Raw genomic sequence first — 22,305 nt, forward strand, 5'->3', positions numbered from 1 at the left:
TTATTGATAAAGCCAAAATATTATAACCATCCATGTATGTACCGATATACTTTGCTTATGTCTACTGGAAATGTCAGTCAAATATCCAAATTAGCACAATATATTTATCAGGGAATGAAAAGATTAATCACCGTGACATGATCTATGTACACATGTATTACTGTTTGATGTATACAAATTTGGGTCATTTATGAAACACAATATTTGCTATGATTATGTTGTATATGGACGCATACCCTTCAGAAGGGGCTCTGGCCTAAAACTGAATAAACTTTCGTATTCGTATATTCGTATTCGTATTCGTATTCTCTCTCTGTCTGTCTGTCTCTCACTCTCTCTGTCTTCCTCTCTGTCTCTGTTGTCTCTGTCCTTGTCTCTGTCTCTCTCTGTCGCTCTCTGTCTCTGTATGTCTGTCTGTCTGTCTGTCTGTCTTCTTCTTCTTCTTCTGCGTTCGATATTCATGGCCGTCATATCCTCAGGTCGGTGGCTGCCATGAAGTCCGCAGTCTTCTGCAGTTCGGCAGCGGGTCCCCAGAGCTTGGTGCCCAGGCTGGTGTCTTCTGGCCAGTAGTGCTGGCGTGCTGTCTCCACATGTGGGCAGGTCTGTGGAATGTGCTCAGGGATTTGCTCCTCTCAGCCGCACTCACATTGGGCTGTGTCGCTGAGTCCCAGTCTCTTGATGTGTTTGTTCAGTCCACAGTGACCAGTGCGCAGGCGAAGAATGGTGGTCTGGCTCCTTCTGTCCAACGAGTTGATCTGGTCTTTCTGTGGGCTGTAGTTGTTGTTCTTTTTCTTCCATTCATTTTTTTACTTCCGTTTCAGAAAGGTCTTGGCTTCAGTGTAGGAAGTGGAGATTTGGAACTGGGGAAGGCTTGCTCCTTCCTTTGCGAGCCTGTCTGCACTCTCATTTCCGGTAACACCTACATGCGCAGGAATCAACTGGAGCACGACCTGAGGCGTTCATGGAGTAGCCTGGTGGGTAGGTCAGTAGGCCCAGACATAAGAGACTGGAGAACAGACAGGGAGTCGGTGTCCCCCCGACTTTGGTGCTTCATAGCTAAATTTCCTATAGAGCTACATCCCTAAAAAATGTGGATCCCATAGACAATATTATATTAAGCATATCTACAAAATTTCAGAAGAATAAAGATATAATTCTTTGATTTATGAATGGCCAAAGTTGGGGAAAAAACGTTAAAAATGAAAATGGCCGCCGGGCCTCCCTATCGGTGAGCAGCACGATGTTCTGTTGTTGGCAGGCTTCTCCTATGAGGTGCTCAGTGGCATTGGTGAGTCCCATGATTTGCACTCTGTCAAGCTTTGACTTGTTTGTTTTGGAGGCAGTGTTCCCATCCTGAACTCAGGTCAAAATGAGTTCGGCTCATTCTCTCCCTGACAGGATGCCTTGAGTTTCCTTGTCTGACAAGGAAACCGATTTTTTTTTTTATTTTATTTTTTTTTTTACATATTTAGAGCTTTTTGAAAATGTATTATAGGCTCCGAGCGATGACGTCACGTTTCTAACCCTAACAGAACGCGTCCGCCATTTTGGGAAGCTTCCGCCTTTGTCCTGCTTAGCGTCACTCTCTCCGTCTTTGTGCACTTTTGATTCCGCCGTTCTCGTCAATTATACCACATCTGTATGAAGTGTGTGTGGAGGGGGGAGGGGGGGTATTTATAAACAAAACCACTTGATGCCATGAGGACAGAAATTTGGGAAAAAGAATAAAGTCTGCAAACCAAACTTAGCACAACTACAATAGAACAGGATGAGTGAGTGATCAGGGTGAATGAGTTAGTTAAACTGTGACTGAATATCTATTGATTGATTGATATTAAAGTGAACATTAGGGGGGGGGGGGGTTAGAAATGCACCATTGTGCACTCGCCTTGATGTAAGGAACATTACTGCAGTCTCCAACAGCTTCAAAGTGGGTTAGACAGGCTCTTGATAAAGACTGAGGCAAAATCACACATTGTCTTGTAAGAAGGAAAAATCTTCATTTGTCACCTTTCTGCACTTTTTTGACTGAGTGCATAGCCACAATGGTCACAGACAAGATGCATCAAACAGATTTCAAAAAGACCCCAAACTGAACTTATGACTATTTGTAACCCCTCTCTAAACAGCGTGTGTGGTTTGTGTGTGTGGTGTGACTGTTGTTGTGTGTGAAAGTGGTACAGTTTGTGTCTGTTTTCATAAAAACCTGCCTATGGCTTAATTGGGAAAAAAGTGTGTTTTTCAGAAACCCCAATAGTGCTCAGGTTATAAGCATGCATTTTTTTCACAAAGATTTTTTTGTAATTCATTTGAATACCACTTTTACCAGTGGCATGTTATGAAAACATTCAAAAGAAAATGCACACATACAAAGCTATATACAATGTCATTCACAGCTGCACTGATACCAACACATCCACACAAGTTAAGAGTTCTTCAACATGAACAGAAAATCAGCTTTCAAAATTTATTTTCATTCTTAGTATTATTTACATCAATCCGTTTTACAATACAATACAATATACTTTAATGTCCGCACGGAAAATTTGTCTACAACTGATCACAACACATACACATTACATAAGAATACACATATCAACTAGGCCACATTAAAACAGATGAGTAAAACTATAGATTTCACACACGGAGCACCTTAGCAAATCTTACACTTCACTAATACATCAGGTATTGCACAAGCTCATGACAATATAAACAAGGAACTTAGTCGATAAATATCGACAGGGGGCGGACAAATGGTTTACATGTGAAATGTGTGTATATGGGTGTGGTTCTGAAACAAACAAACCATGTGAACCCCCCCATCCCACCGCTCGCGGGCTGAACGACTGACGTCACATGTCGCTTCGGTCTTTTCCTGAGAAGAACACCGCGTGTACATAATACACAATTCGATCGCGTAGCACTGCCAATGCACATTTTCGCAACGAAAACCGTGCTACTGTTTCTTGTGTGTTAAATCTGAAAGCAATATAAGTGAACGAACAATTGAAAACTGATATCACGTTACTAAACTCCCAAAAGTAATAAATTACTTCTGACTGCGGTACACAATACGGCAGTCACCTCTGCGAATGCTGTCGAAGAATCTAACCGAAAGTAAACATTCTGGGAATCTACGCGCATCGGCCTTGACGCAAGTTCAATACTTAGCCAATGAGCGCGCCGCGGCGAAGTTGGCCGCTGTAAGTCTCGCAGCGCTGGCTGGCTGAGCGAGTTGCGTGTCCATCCTTTTTTGGTCCAAGCCGCACCGTAGACCAGATTAGTAGGTGCTTGATTTTGGTATTTTGATTTTACATAACATTAAACCTTTCTTGGGGTTCATGGTCATGGCAACAGCCATAATAATATTATATCATGTATAATATTACATTTCAGCATATTTGAATTACATGTCATCATACCAAACTGTCATACATTTTTATTCCTACATCATTCTGATTGATCATAACCAAACCTACTATCAGTGGACACATCCAAATGTAAGCGCCTGTTCTTGACAACTTTTAATCGATCTAAAAATAGCAACTTGCTGGGCCCTCTGCCGCCAACAGACACTGTTTGGCCTGTAGGTAAAATGTACAATGTATTTTCTGATTTGTGCACAAAAGCTTTATTTCTTTTTTCTTTTTTTTTAACATAACAATGTTTAATGTCACTGTATGTTTAAAAGACCATGGTCATATTTGTAAAAAAAATGTTAAATTAGAAAATAAATAACATTTTGGTTCATGATTTTTCCTACACCTGTGCTAAAAATAAGAAATAAAAATGTCGGGTATATAAGTCTCTCAAATACAGCTAGGTATGAATGGCTCGGTTTGAGTTTGTTGCAGTTGACCCTGCACAATGCGACATATCATGTTTTTGTTGAACAATTTTGACGTCACCCCTCCCATAGGGTGACGTATTTCACAACTTCCTGTGTTACACAAACTCTGTGATGACCAATTTTGACGTCAACCCTCCCATAGGGTGACGGATTTCACAACTTTCTACAGATGAACAATGTTGCCTTCACCCCTCCCATAGGGTGACGGATGTCACAACTTCCTGTGTACACAAACTGATGACGTATTTCACAACAAAATGGCGCTGCCCATGGTCAACCTCTAAACTATCCGTATAGAATGGGGGCGTCCGTATAAAGAGTGAGAGATGAACCGATAAGTAAAGAAAAAAATGATAAACGAATCCAGCACTAAAATCCCCCCACAAATAAAAGACCTATCTGAACAAGTAGATAAAAAGCATTAGTAAATTTAAAGAGTAGCGTCGTAACTATTGGTACTGATAAAGATCACATCAATAACACTAAAACAATAGACACCATAATACTATACTAAAACTAGCAACCATACACACACATCCACACACCCCCTCCCACACACTCACACACCGGCACACATACACACACTAATGTTTACAATAATTAGTGACTCGCACAGGAAGATTAATTTACCATGAGATTTGTCAACAACTTCAAAGCTTTGCTTCAAAATAAAGGTAGCAACACAGATGTATCGCCGACTCTTGTATCTTATATACTATGGTTTTGTCTACATTCACTACACCACGCCGTATAAACGGTTGCACCGACTGAAAGCCGCGGGACCGGTTGCACCGACTAAAAGCCGCGGGATCAGGACAAGCGAGGTGAGTTTCTCCACAAAATTACAAATCTCTTCTCTTAATTAGTAGATTATCATATAACTTTTGTTTACACTTTGAACTTAGGTATTGTAGCATCACATCATCGATTTTTTTCATTGATTGCATTTACGTGTGAATGTTGAACTGTGATTATTTACACTTGTTCAAGCGCATTTTTGTAAATTTTGACTTTCAACCTTCACCACCAAAAATCAAGCTTTCGGACAAACCTACAGACAATTAAGATGTAATCAATGATTATTTATTGACCATTGGGTTAAATTTTATTAGCTAATGTTACATGGTTACTTCATATTTTACGGATATGTAAACACACCAAACGTTTGACGGTTGCACACCACGGAAGAGCATGGTTGCACGTCGCGACAATATTTGATTGCCAGCGGTTGTGCACCATGGGACATTGTCCTTCTAAATTTGCCAGTAATATCAAGTTATATTTGGTGAATGTCTCAGCTCTTGTTTTGTTATGTTGTTATAGTCCCCCACCACCTTTATTGCCGATGTTCTGTGCGTTTTTGTACGATCCGATAGCTCCAAATTTTGCTTCTCTGCAACCCCCAACCCCCACGATAGCGGGCTACCACCCCCCACCGATCCCGGCAGAGAGGTTGCAGAATGGAGATCTCTGGTACCACGACGGATATAGCTATCTTGATGTTAGCGAAGAGATGGTGGAAGCTGTGGACGCTGTTCTTTCACAAGGGCAAGCTCAGACCATAGGTCCACCCACAAGGACATCAACACCATCAAAGCCGTCTGGGAGTTTAGGCAAGCGTCATCTGTGTCAAGAGTGTGGCAAAAGTTACAAATATGCTTCTGGTCTAACAGAACACAGGAGACAAGAACACGGCTTTCAAACGGGATCAAGATACACGTGCGGAGTATGTGATAAAGCTTTCATGAACATTACTGAATTTCACAGCCACTATATTGGTCATCAAGGCATAAAACCACACAGATGCAAAAAATGCAACAAGTATTTCCAAAGCAAACGGAACCTCACACGCCACAATTGTAAGACAAAACCAAGACTTCTTGTCTGCAGCAAATGCGGCAAGAGTTTTGCTTGTGCCCGACTGCTGAGTCAGCACATGCATACCCATGACGAGAAACCCCAGCTGATTCATCACTGTCCGAATTTGATGCTGGTTCGTCCGTTTTGTTCTCGTCCGCTTTGCATTCGCCAGTTTTGCATTCGTCGGCTTTGCATTCTATTGTGATAGTTTCATTCTTATGGCCAACAATGTGGTATCCCTCTGCTACTGTCTTTGGAATTACTTCGAAGTCTTTTGAACAATATCTGAATACCCCGGCTTTATCGTCAAGCCGAAGAATGCGAAGCTTCACATTTTCAGTGGGGTGTAATGACAAAGCATGATCGATAGCGGTGATGAATTCTTCACATTTTTCAGAACAATACCAGCACATGAAGCAGGGCTGATTCGCATCCATGGTTTATGCAGTGGACAGGTGATTTCAGAGGCCGGACTCCATCTGCCATAGAAAATTAGAAATATCAGAGTGCGAGTACCATCCTAAAAAAAGTGCGTGTCTCCATGAAACTATTGGGACTGTACACTATCCGGGTCAAACCACCTGTACAGTGGCCGGCAAAAGTATTGCACCACATAGCAAGAGAGGAAAGGTCTGACAATTTAGACACTTTTCAAACGGTCTTTTTAATACAATCAAGTATACTACAATCATGAATTTTTAACATAGTAAAGACGAAAGTCCCCTCTTTCTTGTGATACCAAATCTGTTAGCAAATGAAGAGTTCTTACATATCTAATTCACGGTGTGTCAACTGATTCCGTTCATCCACCGGATGTTTCCGTTCATCCGCAGGATGTGTCCGTTCATACAGCCCCATTTTTGTCACTTGCTTCGGGAAAAACGTTGTAGTAAGTCGTGTGGGCAGCGCGCTTGTGTGATATTGAAAGAATAAGGTAGCGAAATGGTTGGGCTATGTGTACGATAAGTACCAAGGTGCTAGTGAATCCTAATAATAACACACGCGGGCCGAACGTGGCAAAATTGCCTGATTTTTTATCATTTTCTTGTTTTTCTCGCTCTGTTATCGAATCTGACCCCTGATTTGCACATGATCACCAAAACCATTGCCTGTTACGACATTTCGCTTGAACAGAAGTTTATAGAAACCCATGGCTTTTGTACAATCACTTGTCTTTTGAAAACATACAGATTCCGTTCATACCCCATGTTTCCGTTCGTACAAAAGTGCATGTTTCCCTTCGTACGAAAAGCGTTTCCGTTCATACACATTCGTTAGATCAGAGTGAAACAGGCCCCCACTACAAGTTCTGTGTATTCCAATCGTCTTCAAATAGCACAAAGTACGAATGGGTGTGATATTAGACCTTTTTTTTTTTTTTCTCTTTTCTCTTTTTTTTTTTTTCTTTTTTTTTTCTCTTTTTCTCTTAGGAGATCAGACATTGTTAATCACACATGTGCGAGCGTTTTTTTTTTATATCGGAAGTTTTTTTTAAATTTTTTTTATAATCATTTTAATTCTTATTAAGTTATTATTGTTTTCCTTCAGTCTCACTCTTTCTCTCAGCTTCACACTCAATGGACAGTAAACAGATCATGGACAATTGTTTTTAATTTTTTTTTTATTTACATTTACCCTCTCTCTCTCTCCTCTCTCTCTCTCTTTCTCTCTCTCCTCTCTCTCTCTCTCTTTCTCACACTTGTCCACACAACATCTCTCTCTCTCTTTCTCTCTCTCTCTCTCTCTCTCTCTCTCTCTCTCTCTCTCTCTCTCTCTCTCTCTCTCTCTCACACTCATGATATTAGACCTATATGAACCATAAGATGAATTGAATTTGCAAAAAAACAGTTTTGTGTCCGTTCGTACTGATTTTGACGGGAAAATGTGTCTGTTCGTACCACTTTCATCAAATTGTTTCCCTTCGTACGCTTTTCATGACGTTTGTGATTTTTGGTAGAAAGCTTGTGCAATTAGCATTTTAATACCCCTAATTCGACTTATGTATAACCCATAATGCATGTTGTTCATGAGTGCAACAACACGCGACTGTGGCTTTTCTGGTGCAATACCATCCCTGTTTAAAATCTTACTGAAGAGCAAACATTTTGATAAGTGTGTCTTCTTCCAGTTTCCTTACACAATGTCATTTCAAAGATCTAAACTTATGTGAAACCTGTTCAAAATATGCTTTCTGCAAGCTAAACCTAGACATTCAGTCTTTTAGCATTTTCAGATTTTTAATGACCAAACTTTTTTTAATAATTTTTTAAGCTTTGAAGCTGAAATGCAATCCCATAGTGCGGGGGTTGCCTGGCTAAAGTTTGATGTTTAAATACAACATTTAGTCAAGCTGTCAGAATGAAACTGAAGGCAATGCAATTTTTCAGCAATACCGTATACTCGTAGCATCGTCAGTCCACCGCTCATGACAAAGGCAGTGAAATTGACAAGAAGAGCGGGGTAGTAGTAGCGCTGAGAAGGATAGCACGCTTTTCTGTACCATCTTCGTTTTAACTTTCTGAGCGTGTATTTAATCCAAACATATCATATCTATATGTTTTTGGAATCAGGAACCGACAAGGAATAAGATGAAAGTGTTTTTAATTTGATTTCGACAATTTAATTTTGATAATAATTTGTATATTTTTAATTTTCAGAGCTTGTTTTTAATCGAAATATAACATATTTATATGTTTTTAGAATGAGAAAATGATGAGGAATAAGATGAACGTAAATTTAGATCCTTTTATTAAAATTTTTTTTTTTTACAATTTTCAGATTTTTAATGACCAAAGTCATCAATTAATTAAGCCACCAAGCTGAAATGCAATACCGAAGTCCGGCCTTCGTCGAAGATTGCTTGGCCAAAATTTCAATCAATTTGATTGAAAAATGAGGGTGTGACAGTGCCGCCTCAACTTTTACAAAAAGCCGGATATGACGTCATCAAAAATATTTATCGAAAAAAAGAAAAACATATCCGGGGATATCAATCCCAGGAACTCTCATGTAAAATTTCATAAAGATCGGTCCAGTAGTTTCGCTTTACACGCACGCGCGCACACACACGCACACACACACACACACACACACACACACACACACACACACACACACACACACACACACACACACACACACACACACACACACACACACACACACACACACACACACACACACATACACACATAAACCACGATCCTCGTTTCGATTCCCCATTTATGTTCAAACATTAAGTCAAAACTTGACTAAATGTAAAAAGGACTGATAGAGCCTGGATAATGTTTTTTCTTGATTTGTCTAACTTCTGCTCATGATTATCACAGGTGAAGCAAATGGCATGATAGGAGTAACATACAAATGTACATGTTACTTAGTTCAGTCTTAGTTGCAGTGCTGCAAAGCAAGCACATCTGCACAAATCAATCTTCGTTCTTATCAAAACACACAGAAAGCTCCGTCACTGAACACATTACTGAAAAGGGTACGAAGGGAAACAATTTGATGAAAGTGGTACGAACGGACACATTTTCCCGTCAAAATCAGTACGAACGGACACAAAACTGTTTTTTGCAAATTCAATTCGTCTTATGGTTCACATAGGTCCAATATCACACGCATTCGTACTTTGTGCTATTTGAAAACGATTGGAATACACAGAACTTGTAGTGGGGGCCTGTTTCACTCTGATCTAACGAATGTGTATGAACGGAAACGCGTTTCGTACGAAGGGAAACATGCACTTTTGTGTCGGAACAGAAACATGGGGTATGAACGGAATCTGTATGTTTTCAAAAGACAAGTGATTGTACAAAAGCCATGGGTTTCTATAAACTTCTGTTCAAGCGAAATGTCGTAACAGGCAATGGTTTTGGTGATCATGTGCAAATCAGGGGTCAGATTCGATAACAGAGCGAGAAAAACAAGAAAATGTTAAAAAATCAGGCAATTTTGCCACGTTCGGCCCGCGTGTGTTATTATTAGGATTCACTAGCACCTTGGTACTTATCGTACACATAGCCCAACCATTTCGCTACCTTATTCTTTCAATATCACACAAGCGCGCTGCCCACACGACTTACCACAACGTTTTTCCCGAAGCAAGTGACGAAAATGGGGCTGTATGAACGGACACATCCTGCGGATGAACGGAAACATCCGGTGGATGAACGGAATCAGTTGACACACCGTGTAATTAGAACCGTTAAAATGTGAGGTAATTTCCCGATTCGTTCAAAGCAATTTTAGTCATTTCCGTTCTTCCCATTTGGTGCGATACTTTTGCTGGCCACTGTACACCATTACATGGCATGATGTTTGTTGTACAATGTTCAGAAGCGATTTTTCAGCCTTAAAGTAAACCTTTTCAACTTTCAATTACTTCCACGGCGCACAACCGATGACTACCGTGGCGCACAACCGGTCTGTACAAGGATTTTCCGTGGTGTGCAACCGTCAAACTGTTTAGTGTCCTTGCATATCCGTAAAATATGAAGTAACTATGTAACATTAGCTAATAAAATTTAACCCAATGGTCAATAAATAATCATTGATTACATTTTAATTGTCTGTAGCTTTGTCCGAAAGCTTGATTTTTAGTGGTGAAGGTTGAAAGTCAAAATTTACAAAAATGCGCTTGAACATGTGTAAATAATCACAGGTCAACATTCCCACGTAAATGCAATCAATGAAAAAAATCGATGATGTGATGCTACAACACCTAAGTTCAAAGTGTAAACAAAAGTTATGTGATAATCTACTAATTAAGAGAAGAGATTTGTAATTTTGTGGAGAAACTCACCTCGCGTGTCCTGATCCCGCGGCTTTTTGTCGATGCAACCGATCCCGCGGCTTTCAGGCGATGCAACCGTTTATACGGCGTGTACACTGCCTTCGAGTTCAATTCTAACTGACACGTCACTTCCAGGTGAAACATACGACGTGACATTCTTGTCTGCATTGCCTGGAGCTGCCTCATGCTCTGCAGAGTTCACCCTAGGGATTTACCACACTTGGGCTCATGTTGCTCAAGGCGCAACAGACAAACACAATCTTGTCCAAGAATGTCACATCTTCTCCCTCACATGGAAGCAACATGTCAATTGGAATGGTATCTGTTATTATACTGTATTTCCCCCCAAGGTTTCCAATGACTCGCTCGACATGGATGCGCAAGTGCGCAAGTTTCCTTGTTTCTTCTATAGACATTGCTTCCATCTGACACTTCCCCCGAGTAAATGCTGGTATTTTTACCTCGGCACACATCAAACCGACACTCTCTTTAATATCAAACCCCCTGTCCGCAAGAACCAAGTCACCAGGCAATAGCTTGTCCAGGAAGCCACATTCCTCTGTAATATGACGATCCGTTGTCCTCCCCCCCCCCCCAACCCTTGGAAATGAAAGAAATCTGTCCGTTAGGTGTAATGCCAATGAGATGTTTGATTGTGTTGTTGTGTTTGTAGTTTGAAAAAGTAGCAGCTTTGGCATACAAATTTGATGGTCTCTCAATAAAAATTTCAAAACAGTCAATGATCACAGCCACTTTGTTCCCAAACGTCTCCACAAACTGATGTGGCATACACGCCCGCAAACACTCGCGTCCTGGCCATGGTACAAATGGTGTCATCTGCGTGTACATAACACTAAGAGTATCCTTGAACCCACTGGCTATCGTAGTTCTGTGGATGCCAAACAAGTACGCAATATGCAACACAGGCAGTTTCAGGCGCAGACGCATAAATACCACAATCAGAAGCTGGAAAGGTGACAGCAAGCGCCCCTGAGGGAGATGAGGGGACAGATAGTTCAGCAGAACTAGAAGAGTCGCATAACTTGGTAAACCAGTATAAAAACGTACTTTCTCGTTGTCTCCTTGAAACGACTCTTCAACGATCTCCCTGCTTGCTAACTTTTTCTTGAGCTCTCTATTCTCTTCCAACAGTCTGTTGATCTCTCCTCTCATCATGTCTCGCTCCTGTTCTAACTGAGTTACCTCCTCTCTCAGCCTGGTGTTTTCCCCATCTTCCATCTCTTCATGATGACTATCATCTTCTGCATGCACGTCACCACCTTCTGCTTCTCCGTTGTCTATCATGACAGCTTCAGTGGCCTCCTGTAGCAGCTGTTTTGTTGCGGCTCTGTTCTTCTGTCGCCCATGACGCCCTGTGTCGGTGGTCTTCATCTCGCTGTGTCCAAGAAGGAGTGAAGGTGCCCAGTCGGGGTCAGTTTCCATCATCTCGTATGATGGCTTACCTGCAAAACAGAAAATAAACTACATGTAGATTAAATCTGTATCTAATTTCATTCTAATGAATAATGAAAGTATTTACAATTTAGAAAGTCTCCAAATTTCTGAAGTCCTCTCTGTACATAGTCTGAAACTGATTCCTGTACTGCGCTTCAGTAAAGGCATTTATTTACTGTCACTGTGTCAGTTGTTACTCCTTGCACTGACATGACAATCTGGTCTGTCACATTGTGCACATCAGTACCTAAGTCAGTAGGTGACGAGTGGTTCAGTGTGCACATCTGAGCAACTTTACATGAGAAAACAACAACATTACAATATTATAGTTACAGTGTCATTGAACAAAAAAGCAAAACTGTTCGTACCTGAGTGAAAATGCTGTGAGCAGACGCGCATTGCTGAGGAACTCCTCTCGAAAGTGATGTTTGTTCGCCTGATCGCTGAAATCCACGCTCTTCTTCTACGCTTTGTGACATCTTCAACTTTTGGTCCTTCGTGCGATTTAACTTTCGGAATTCTGAAAAACCGTATTCCGTGTTCAAGCTTTTCTCCCTTAGAATTATGGGACGACACCGTGCAATGCAACATACAGCAACGCTTGCCTGGAGCCATTTTTGACTGATCGCCTGCGCGAAGCGTGTGTTTACGTTCATCGGCTTCCCAACATGGCTGCCGCGGAATGTGTGACGTCACGCGCTCGGAACCTATTGATATAAGCAGATTCGCGATCGTCGATAATGATTTTTCATGGTGTTTTGTAATTTTTAAATTACAAAGGAATTGATATGTAAGACAGTTTCAAGCGAGCTATTTTTCGCGGCTGTATTTACTGTGCAAATAACTCTAAATATGGAAAAAGTGTCACGTGATAATCAACCGTTTGGTTTCGGCGCTCACTGGAGCAGACGATTTGTTCTGTAACCAGTTGACAGTGATGAAACCATATATTACGGTCTCCTTCCGGCCGCAGTCCCAAAATTTCGACTTGTTTTGACCTTAGAACGATGTCTTTATCATAACTGTGAAGAACAGAACGGAGATCACTGTCGAAGTCGGCCAATCTGCAATCATTTTCGTCTCGCGAACACTGATCTCAAATTTAGATCAATGCTCGCGAAAAACATATGGGAAATAACTCTGTATTTTTGTTTTGATAGATTCGCGTAGGACTGTAGCGTCCGGTCAGCGAGACAACTGGCAATAGCCGTGGAGCGATGCTTATCAGAATGGCAGTGTTCCATGTTGTGGAGGCATATTCGACGACTGGTCTTTCTTCTTCTTGTCGTTCGCCTTGACGACTGGTCTTTCTTCTTCTTGTCGTTCGCCTTGATGACTGGTCTTTCTTCTTCTTGTCGTTCGCCTTGACGACTGGTCTTTCTTCTTCTTGTCGTTCGCCTTGACGACTGGTCTTTCTTCTTCTTGTCGTTCGCCTTGACGACTGGTCTGTCTTCTTCTTGTCGTTCGCCTTGACGACTGGTCTTATGGCGCCTGTATAGACCTGTCTCAGTCTGTCTGTCTGTCTGTCTGTCTGTCTGTCTGTCTGTCTGTCTGTCTGTCTGTCTCTCTCTGTCGCTCAGTCTCTCAGTCTCTCTCTCTCTCTCTCTGTCTCTCTCTCTCTCTCTGTCTCTGTCTCTCTCTCTCTCTCTCTCTCTCTCTCTCTCTCTCTCTCTCTCTCTCTCTCTCTCTCTCCTGTTACTAACCTGCATCTATCGGTAGTGAACACCTCGTCACAAGGCATTGCTTTGGCGTTCAAGAAAATGTCAAGCAGTTGTGCCTGTTTCTCATCAATACAGTCGATTTGTGATTTCCTATCTCCGTCAGAGCAGTCTGCTTCGACGCCGCTACCTGAAAAAATACAAGTCGCGTAAAACGATATCTAAATATTTAGTCAATCTGCTGGCCTCCACATCAAACTAAACGCGATGTTTATTCGTTTTTAACCTATTTTGCTATGCGGGGCCGTCAACATTGAAATTAAACAAGTCGCGTAACGTAAGGCACAAATACTACATTTAGTCAATCTGTCGATCTCACAGAATAAAACTGAACGCACTGCATCAAAAAACAAGTCGCGTGAAACGATATAAAAGCATTTAGTCAATCCGAAGGCATCAAGCTAAAAGATCAACACCAAAAACCAGTCATCGCCGAGACCACATTCAGATAGTCTTGGCTAAACTTCCCCGAAGACCGAGACGGGTCAAGCGCGTCTCCGCGAAGCATGAGAACACTATACTTGACCTATTTTCTTTACTTCTGAGCGCGTTTTTCAAGTAAACATAACATATCTATATATTTTTCAATTCAGGAGAAGATGAGGAATACAATGTGAGTGAAAAATCGTTTTTAGTGAGAACTTTAATGAGCAAACTTATTAACTAACTGTTAAGCTTCCGAGCTGAAATGCAATACCAAAGTCCGAACTGAGTCAAAGATTGCTTGACCAAAATGTCAATCAATTTGGTTGAAAAATGGGGGCGTGACAATGCCGCCTCAACTATCACTAAGCCGGATATGACGTCATCAAAAACATTTATCGAAAAATGGAGAAAAAAATGTCTGGGGATATCATACCCAGAAACTCTCATGTGAAGTTTCATGAAGATCGGTTCAGTAGCTTTGTCTGAATCGCTCTACACTTACACACACACACACACACACACACACACACACACACACACACACACACACACACACACACACACACACACACAGACACACACACATACACCACGACCCTCGTCTCGATTCCCCGTCTATGGTAAAACATTTAGTCAAAACTTGACTAAATGTAAAAAGAAGACTTTTTAAGCTGTGCGTTCAGTTTCATTCTGTGAGGTCGACGGATTAACTAATTGTAGTAATTTCGCCTTACGCGACTTGTTAAACTGCATTTTTTCACCAAGACCATAATATAGCATCGTCAGTCCCCCGCACGTGGAAAAGGCTAGGAAATTGACAAGCCGGTATAGCGCTGAAGCGGGTGCGCTTATATATAGCAGGACTAGATGATTACCCCCTTCGCCGGGTACCGGCTTCGTCGGGAAGAAGTAGAGCCGAATACCAGGCTGCGCACGAAGGAAAGGAGATAAACGCGCAAAACACTGGAGACCTTCTAAAACAAGAAATTCCTTCGAGGTAGGAAAAACACCCCCGTTGGTCAAAGGGAAATAACCATTCTCACTGCCACCAACTGAGAAGGTTATTTCCCTTTGACCATGAATATGTCACTGTATAAGTCCTTGTAGAATCTTAATCCACCAATAACTCCCTAACCGTGTGTTTGACTGGTCCCAATTTTTGTAAGGACCGTCTCAGGAATGTATAGAACCTGTTCACCAAGTTTGGTGACGATCGGTCCGTTCATTCTTGAGATCTATATGCGAACACAAACACACAAACACACAAACACATCGAGCGAAACCTATACACACCCCTATACCGGGAGTGTAAATAGTAACGTGCAGTCACCTTCTAAAAATAGTAACGTAGTAACGGGAATATGGATTGACGCCACACGGAGGAAGGGAGATAATCGCGGCTGAAAACACTGGAGAAGATAAGGAAGAGTTACTGGTAGTGGATCCCGACAACAACAAAGAGTTTCCTGATGGGGGTTTAAAAATGATTGATGTCATTGATATGCAGTGCTCTTGTTTGTTGTCCTGGGCGGCAAATTTATTGAACGAAAAGCAGGAAAGATGGAAACAGATACCGATACATATGTTTTCGAAGCTTGGTGAAAGGTTGTGTTGCTTCCAATCTAACACCACGGCAAAAAAAATTTAAAGGATTGGGATTAATTAAAAATGTATTTTGGAAACAAGTTTTAATTTGTTGGTTGAAAAATAAGGACATGATTCAGAGAGCAGTAGGTGGAGACATGTTATTAAGTGATACGTGTTTATGGAACAGCAGTGATATAATCTATTGCGGCCAAACCCTGTTTTTTAGCGACTGGATTAAAGCAGGCGTTTGTCGAGTAAAGGATGTATATGTTGGTAATGAGATTGTGCCCTTTAATATTATGCAGCAGAAGGTTGGATGTAAGCCCACAAGATTCTTTGAATATAGGGTGATTTGTACAGCAGTTAAAGCAGCAACACTACGCTCTGCAAATGGAAATGTATGTGGATTCAACGATTAAAAAAACCTGAGTAAGCCTTGTCAATTTCGCAAATTAATTATAAAGGAAAATTATGTGGAGCCGGTTGTAGTTAAATTTTGGGAACATAAATTTGATTTCAGGCCGGGAAAAGAGCAATGGTTAATGGTAAACAAAGTAACCACTGAAACAAGATTGCGAATGTTGCATTGGAAAATATTGCACAATATTTACCCCACAAATATTTTATTGTATAAAATAGGCATCTCCGTGAGTAATTGCTGTACTCACTGTGAGAACGAAATTGATTATATTGAACATTTTTTTTACTTTTGCCCGAAAATTATGTCCATTTGGAAATGCGTTGAGGATAAAGTGAATTGTAAATATAATATGATTATTAAAATTACCGTAAAGGAAGTTTTTTTGGGCGTATTTGAAAATTCACAAAGTTCCAAGGCACTAATAAGTTATGTGAATTATTTGATTGTGATAGCCAAAATGTGTGTTGGTATCTATAGATATGGCTCCCCTCTGGATATTGTATGCATTTTTGAGAGGGAATTGTTATATAGAAAAGTTGTTTAAAATACATTTAGATATAGTAATGTTAATGTTATAGTAAAAACATTACTTAAAAAAAAAAATAAAGGATCAATGAAGAAGGATGCTCCCCGCCAACAACAACAACAAAAAACAAAAAACAAAAAAGGCAAAAAAGAAAGGGTTGAAGCAGCCTGCATGCAACTGAGATTTAAAAAAAAAAAAAAATCGGTTCAGCGCGCACAGCGCTGCGCGCTGAGAGCACGTGTTGAAATATCTCATCGATGAGGTTGTGTCCGGGGTGTAGCTGAATACGGTGTCCAAATTTGAAAAAGATCCACCGAGAACTTTGGCCGTGCATCGCGAACAGACAGACAGACAGACAGACAGACAGACAGACAGACAGACACTAGTCGTATATATATATACTAGAGGAATACCCGGCTTCGCCGGGGTGAATCGCGAGACAGAGACAGACAGCGTGGCGGTTCACCACAATCACCTTTGAAGGCGAAGTCCTGTCAAACGGGATTGAGAATTTTAGAGCTTATTTCTTAGCCCTATATTATCTGTTGTGGCTTCTCAAATGCCAGAACATACAGACAGACAAAAGCCGCTAGACCCCATCACAAACAGAACTCTAAAATCCACAGGTGTTGCCCACACACACACACACACACACACACACACACACACACACAGAGAAGCCGTATATATATATATATATATCCCATGACCTCCCTTCTTTGTCTCTGTTACTTCAGTATGGGTATATATGTTGTATTTTTATAGCTCAATAAATACATCATGGACTCCAAAAAATATATGATAGTGCAGATTCCGATTTGGGCAAAGAACTACTTTCCTCCCGACCTTTGACCTTGCGCCAAACAAATAGATTGTAATACACTCTTAATTGTTTTGCTGCTAAAGAGTTCTATCCGCAGTTTTATTAACCCGTGCATAACACTAGTTTGAACAGTCGAACACTATCACAATGCCCATGGCTACAAACCAAAACAAAAAAACGAGTACCCTCCCTTGCATCGAAGCAGACGACTGTTCGTGAGAGTCTGTCACAGTGTCGGTGTGGGAACTGACAGAAGCTAGGGAGCACAGATAATAGAAGCCCTGTCACATAGACTAATCACACAATCAATACACATTTGGCTCATGTTTTAAATGACAGTTTCGAGTTTGTTAGTCAAACTCAAAGCAACAACACTGGTCTGGTGTCATGCGTAGCGGGACCCAGAAGCGTCCGTACTGCATGGTTTGGGGTGGCTTCGCTTCGTATCAACCATCGGCTGTTTCATGTGTTTTGCGAGCAAGTCTACTCTTTTGCCTGGCTCTGCAGTAAGTCCACATTGGCGATGAAGGTATCCAAGAACTTAACATGTGTGCATTTTTCCGTAATCCAGTCATATTCCTTCAAAATGCAATCAATCGGCGGTGACAGACTTGGTGTCAGCAATTCGCGACTTCACCAAATTGGTCCCGTTTCCTCACACCCATACCAGTTTAGGTTTATCCATGCAAGCACACTCGCAAAACAGTTTATCACGTAGATACATTTCAAATAGGGAGCAAATGGTTAAATCTAAACCTACATATTTGTTCCCTAAAATTTGCTTCTCTGTCAATAAGCCTGATTGTATAATAATACGTTCGAGAAAAACAACGTGGAATCGATTCTGAATCGAATAAGCCAAATGGGTGCCAACCCGGTTTCGCCCGTTCTGCCGACCTGAAACGCAAAACAAAAGAATTGTGCGCTTCAACTAAATTGATTTCTATACGAATTCATTACATTCTTGCAACTTATGAACCTTTACTTAAAGCTTTTAAATGGTCTGAAAGTAGTGTTACCGCGTACTTATCGATGCACTCATTCGTTTTATTTTTTTCAGCGACGGTCACTTAGTTTAAGGTTGCAAAAGGGCCAAGTCTCGCTGGCACCAGTGTTTCACTCTTAACAGATCGCAACAGTGCCGCTAGTAGTCTACACTTTGTGTTTGATGGTAGAATGGGATATACAGATTACAACACTCGGTTTTTTTTATATGGCTTGTATTTCAGTCAAGACCCAGCGGGAATATCAATCGAGAGCCACTCGCCAGAGGCTCGTGTCTCCCGATGATATTCATCCGCTGGGTCTTGACTGAAATACAAGCCATATAAAAAACCACTCGTGTTGTAACCTATACGTATATCTATATCTATAAATATATAGAGATAGGTGACAGTGTATTTTTCGCGTGGCTATAAATTGATTCGACCTTTTCACTTTGACAGTAAGAACAACTTACGGGTGCAAGGGAAGCGTTCTGGACAGCGCAGTGACATTCTAAAAATAGTAACGTAGAAACGGGAATATGGATTGAAGCCACACGAAGGTAGGGCGATAAACGCAAAACACTGGAGAAGATAAGGAAGAGTTACTGGGAATGGTGAAATGAACAGAAAAACAAAAATCGGTTCAGCGCTGCGCGCTGAGAGCACGTGTTGAAATATCTCATCGATGATATTGTGTCCGGGGTGTAGCTGAATACGGTGTCCAAATTTGAAAAAGATCCACCGAGAACTTTGGCGTTGTGATGTGGTCTAGCGGCTTTGGTGTGTCGGTATGGGGGCCCGGGTAGCTCAGGTGGAACCAAAATCGGTTCAGCGCTGCCCGCTGAGAGCACGTGTTGAAATATCTCATCGATGAGGTTGTGTCCGGGGTGTAGCTGAACACGGTGTCCAAATTTGAAAAAGATCCACCGAGAACTTTGGCCGTGCATCGCGAACAGACAGACAGACAGACAGACAGACAGACAGACACTAGTCGTATATATATATAGATATATATATATATATAGATAGATAGCGTGCTTTTCTGTATCTCTATTCTTTTTACATTCTTTATCATTTCCTGATACCAAAAACATATACATGTGTTATTTTGGATTAAAAACAAGCTCAGAAAGTAAAACAATACAGAGAAGCGCGCATTCTTGCTAATCGGATCCGCTACTACGCTATGGCTTGTCAATTTCACTGCGTGGTCCACGAGAAAAGTGTGAGCGATTTCCTTGCCGCATGTAGGGATTGACGACGCTACTGTCTCGGTGAAAAAAATGCAGCAGTGCGTTCTGTGAGTTCGACAGATTGACTAAATGTAGTGTTTTTGCCTAACGCGAATTGTTTCTTCTTCTGGAAATCACCTTGCTCACACACACACGCACGCACGCACGCACGCACGCACACACACACACAAACACACACACGCGCACACACACACCCACACACACACACACACACGAACACCCACCCACCCACACACACACACATCTCCAACACTGTTGTCTTGATTCCCAGTTTACCAGGATATTTAGCACACAAAAACGCAATGCAAGTCAGAAAAGCGCCACAATAAGGACCATGAATCATGGTTCTCCTATCTATCTTTGAACAGCAACAATTTTAATTATTTTTGTTTCGGACATTAACATAAAGTCTTGAATCTTTCAGTTGAGGGCTCTCTTTCTGTCTTTGGTGCTACTCTCTCTCTCTCTCTCTTTCTCTCTCTCTGTGTCTCTCTCTCTGTGTCTCTCTCTCTCTTGCTCTCTGTCTGCCTCTCTCTGTCTGTCTCTCTCTGTCTTTCTCTCTCTGTCTCTCTGTCTCTGTCTCTGTCTCTCTCTCTCTCTCTCTCTCTTTCACGTGCCGGCTCTTGAGAAATGTTCATGCAACCGGTGCACCATTCATACTTCAAAACAAGAATCATAGCGCACTCACGAGCACGTGCACACACATAAACACACATGCACGCACACGCATACACACAAAATAAACATCATAGACACACACAAACACACACTGACAGACACACAGACACAGACACACACACACACAGACACACACACACACATACGACCCCCCCCCCCCCCCTCTCTCTCTCTCTCTGTGTCTCCCTCTGTCGTTCACTCTTGAAATATCTTTCGCGCAGTGCTCTCTGTATCTTTTCCCTTCCTAGTACACACACTCCACCCCCCTTCCACCCCCCGCTTCCCCGTTTGCCCCCCATCCCCCAATGTTGCGAGTAGGGCCTAAATGAGAACCCCACTTACACGAGCCCATACAAGAGATTTCCGATTTCACATAATGTACACACTTACAGACACTGCAATGTCGTGTCTAATTGCTGTGTGACTCGTGACCCCCCCCCCCCCCCCACCCTCATTCCTTCTCCCTATCCGAGAATAAGAGCGATGCCCTTGGGTTCTCCACACACGAGACAAAATACATCTCAAACCAACCTACCAACCAATCCACCCACCCACCCTCTCTTTCTCTCTCTGTCCCCCTCTCTCTCTCTCTCTCTTTCTCTCTCTCTCTCTCTCTCTCTCTCTCTCTCTCTCTCTCTCTCTCTCTCTCTCTCACTCTCTCACTCTCTCTCTTTCTCTCTCTCTCTCTCAGTCTCTCTTTCCCCCCCCCCCCCATCTCTCTCGTTTGATATCTATTTTCTCCTCTCTTCCAAGTAGCCCCCACACACTCTCCCCATCCCCCCAAATTTAAGAGTAAATGAGAACGCCATTTGTGCGCGCCCACACAAGGTATTTCCGTGTGCACTTAATGTACACACTTACAGACACTGCAGTGTCGTGTCTAATTGCTGTGTGACTCGTTCATAAGTGTAATTCATTGACACGCAATATGAATGCCATTTGACCCCCAACGTTTGTATACATTTAGGTTCAGCGCTCACAGTTTATTGAAATGCTCTCTCCTTTCTGTGAAGACGTTTTTACTCAACCTTCCCCCCCCCCCCCCCCCCTCATTCCTTCTCTCTATCCGAGAATAAGAGCGATGCCCCTGGGTTCTCCACATACGAGACAAGATACATCACAAACCAACCAACCAACCAATCCACCCACCCACCCTCTCTTTCTCTCTCTCTCTCTCTCTCTCTCTCTCTCTCTCTCTCCCTGAGTGTGTGTGTGTGTGTGTGTGTGTGTGTGTGTGTGTGTGAATGTGTGTGTATATAGGCCTTATGTGTGTGTATTATTCTTCATTCTTTTTCGTCGTTTCATGTGTGTAATGCAATGTACTATGGACTAGTACGTTGTAAGAAAGGACCATCATTATGCACCTAATGCTATTATCCTTACGTAATAAAGTAACTCGAGTAACTCTAGATTTTCTTAAAGATAGCAGTATCTTTCTACTTGGACAAATCTCTCGTTCCCTCTCTCTCTCTCTCTCTCTCTCTCTCTCTCTCTCTCTCTCTCTCTCTCTCTCTCTCTCTCTCTCTCTCTCTCTCTCTCTCTCTCTCTGGAGGACAGATTGTAAGAAAAGGCGTAGCCTTAAATCTAAATCCTTGTAAAATAAAGTTCAATTCAATTCAATTCAATTCAATTCTCTCTCTCTCTCTCTCTCTCTCTCTCTCTCTCTCTCTCTCTCTCTCTCTCTCTCTCTCTCTCTCTCTCTCCCTCGCACCCTCTCTCTCTCGTAGTTCTCATTCCAGCTTTTCCCTGCGGAATAGATATCTTCCTGTCTGGGTACAACACTATTCTGAGCCATAGTATGACGGCTTACTAGCGCCAAAACTAAAAATGAGTAATTAACACGTATTTTCACGAGAAAATCAGTTAATTACAAATTTTCACGTGTTAATTACTAATTTTCAAGTGTTAATGTCTAATTTTCAGTTTT

General features: G+C 41.7%; 2 protein-coding genes across 3 annotated transcripts in view; both read right to left on the bottom strand.

Moving 5' to 3' along the window:
* Positions 1-22,305, bottom strand: part of LOC138963820 (ABC transporter B family member 3-like) — a 36,873-nt gene that overhangs the window by 6,825 nt on the left and 7,743 nt on the right. For both annotated transcript variants that reach the window (XM_070335676.1, XM_070335675.1), the window contains exon 3: positions 13,664-13,808. In XM_070335676.1, coding sequence (XP_070191777.1) covers positions 13,664-13,808 — 145 coding nt within the window. The remainder of the gene's footprint in view (positions 1-13,663; positions 13,809-22,305) is intronic.
* LOC138963818 (uncharacterized) lies at positions 10,601-12,636 on the bottom strand. Its single transcript, XM_070335673.1, has 2 exons — positions 12,329-12,636; positions 10,601-11,968 (listed from the first exon to the last, which is right to left on the bottom strand). Exons 1-2 carry the CDS (start codon positions 12,573-12,575, stop codon positions 11,028-11,030), a joined length of 1,188 nt encoding a protein of 395 aa, XP_070191774.1. The 5' UTR covers positions 12,576-12,636; the 3' UTR covers positions 10,601-11,027.

Source organism: Littorina saxatilis, linkage group LG4 (genome assembly GCF_037325665.1).
Source record: "Littorina saxatilis isolate snail1 linkage group LG4, US_GU_Lsax_2.0, whole genome shotgun sequence".
Taxonomy (NCBI): domain Eukaryota; kingdom Metazoa; phylum Mollusca; class Gastropoda; order Littorinimorpha; family Littorinidae; genus Littorina; species Littorina saxatilis.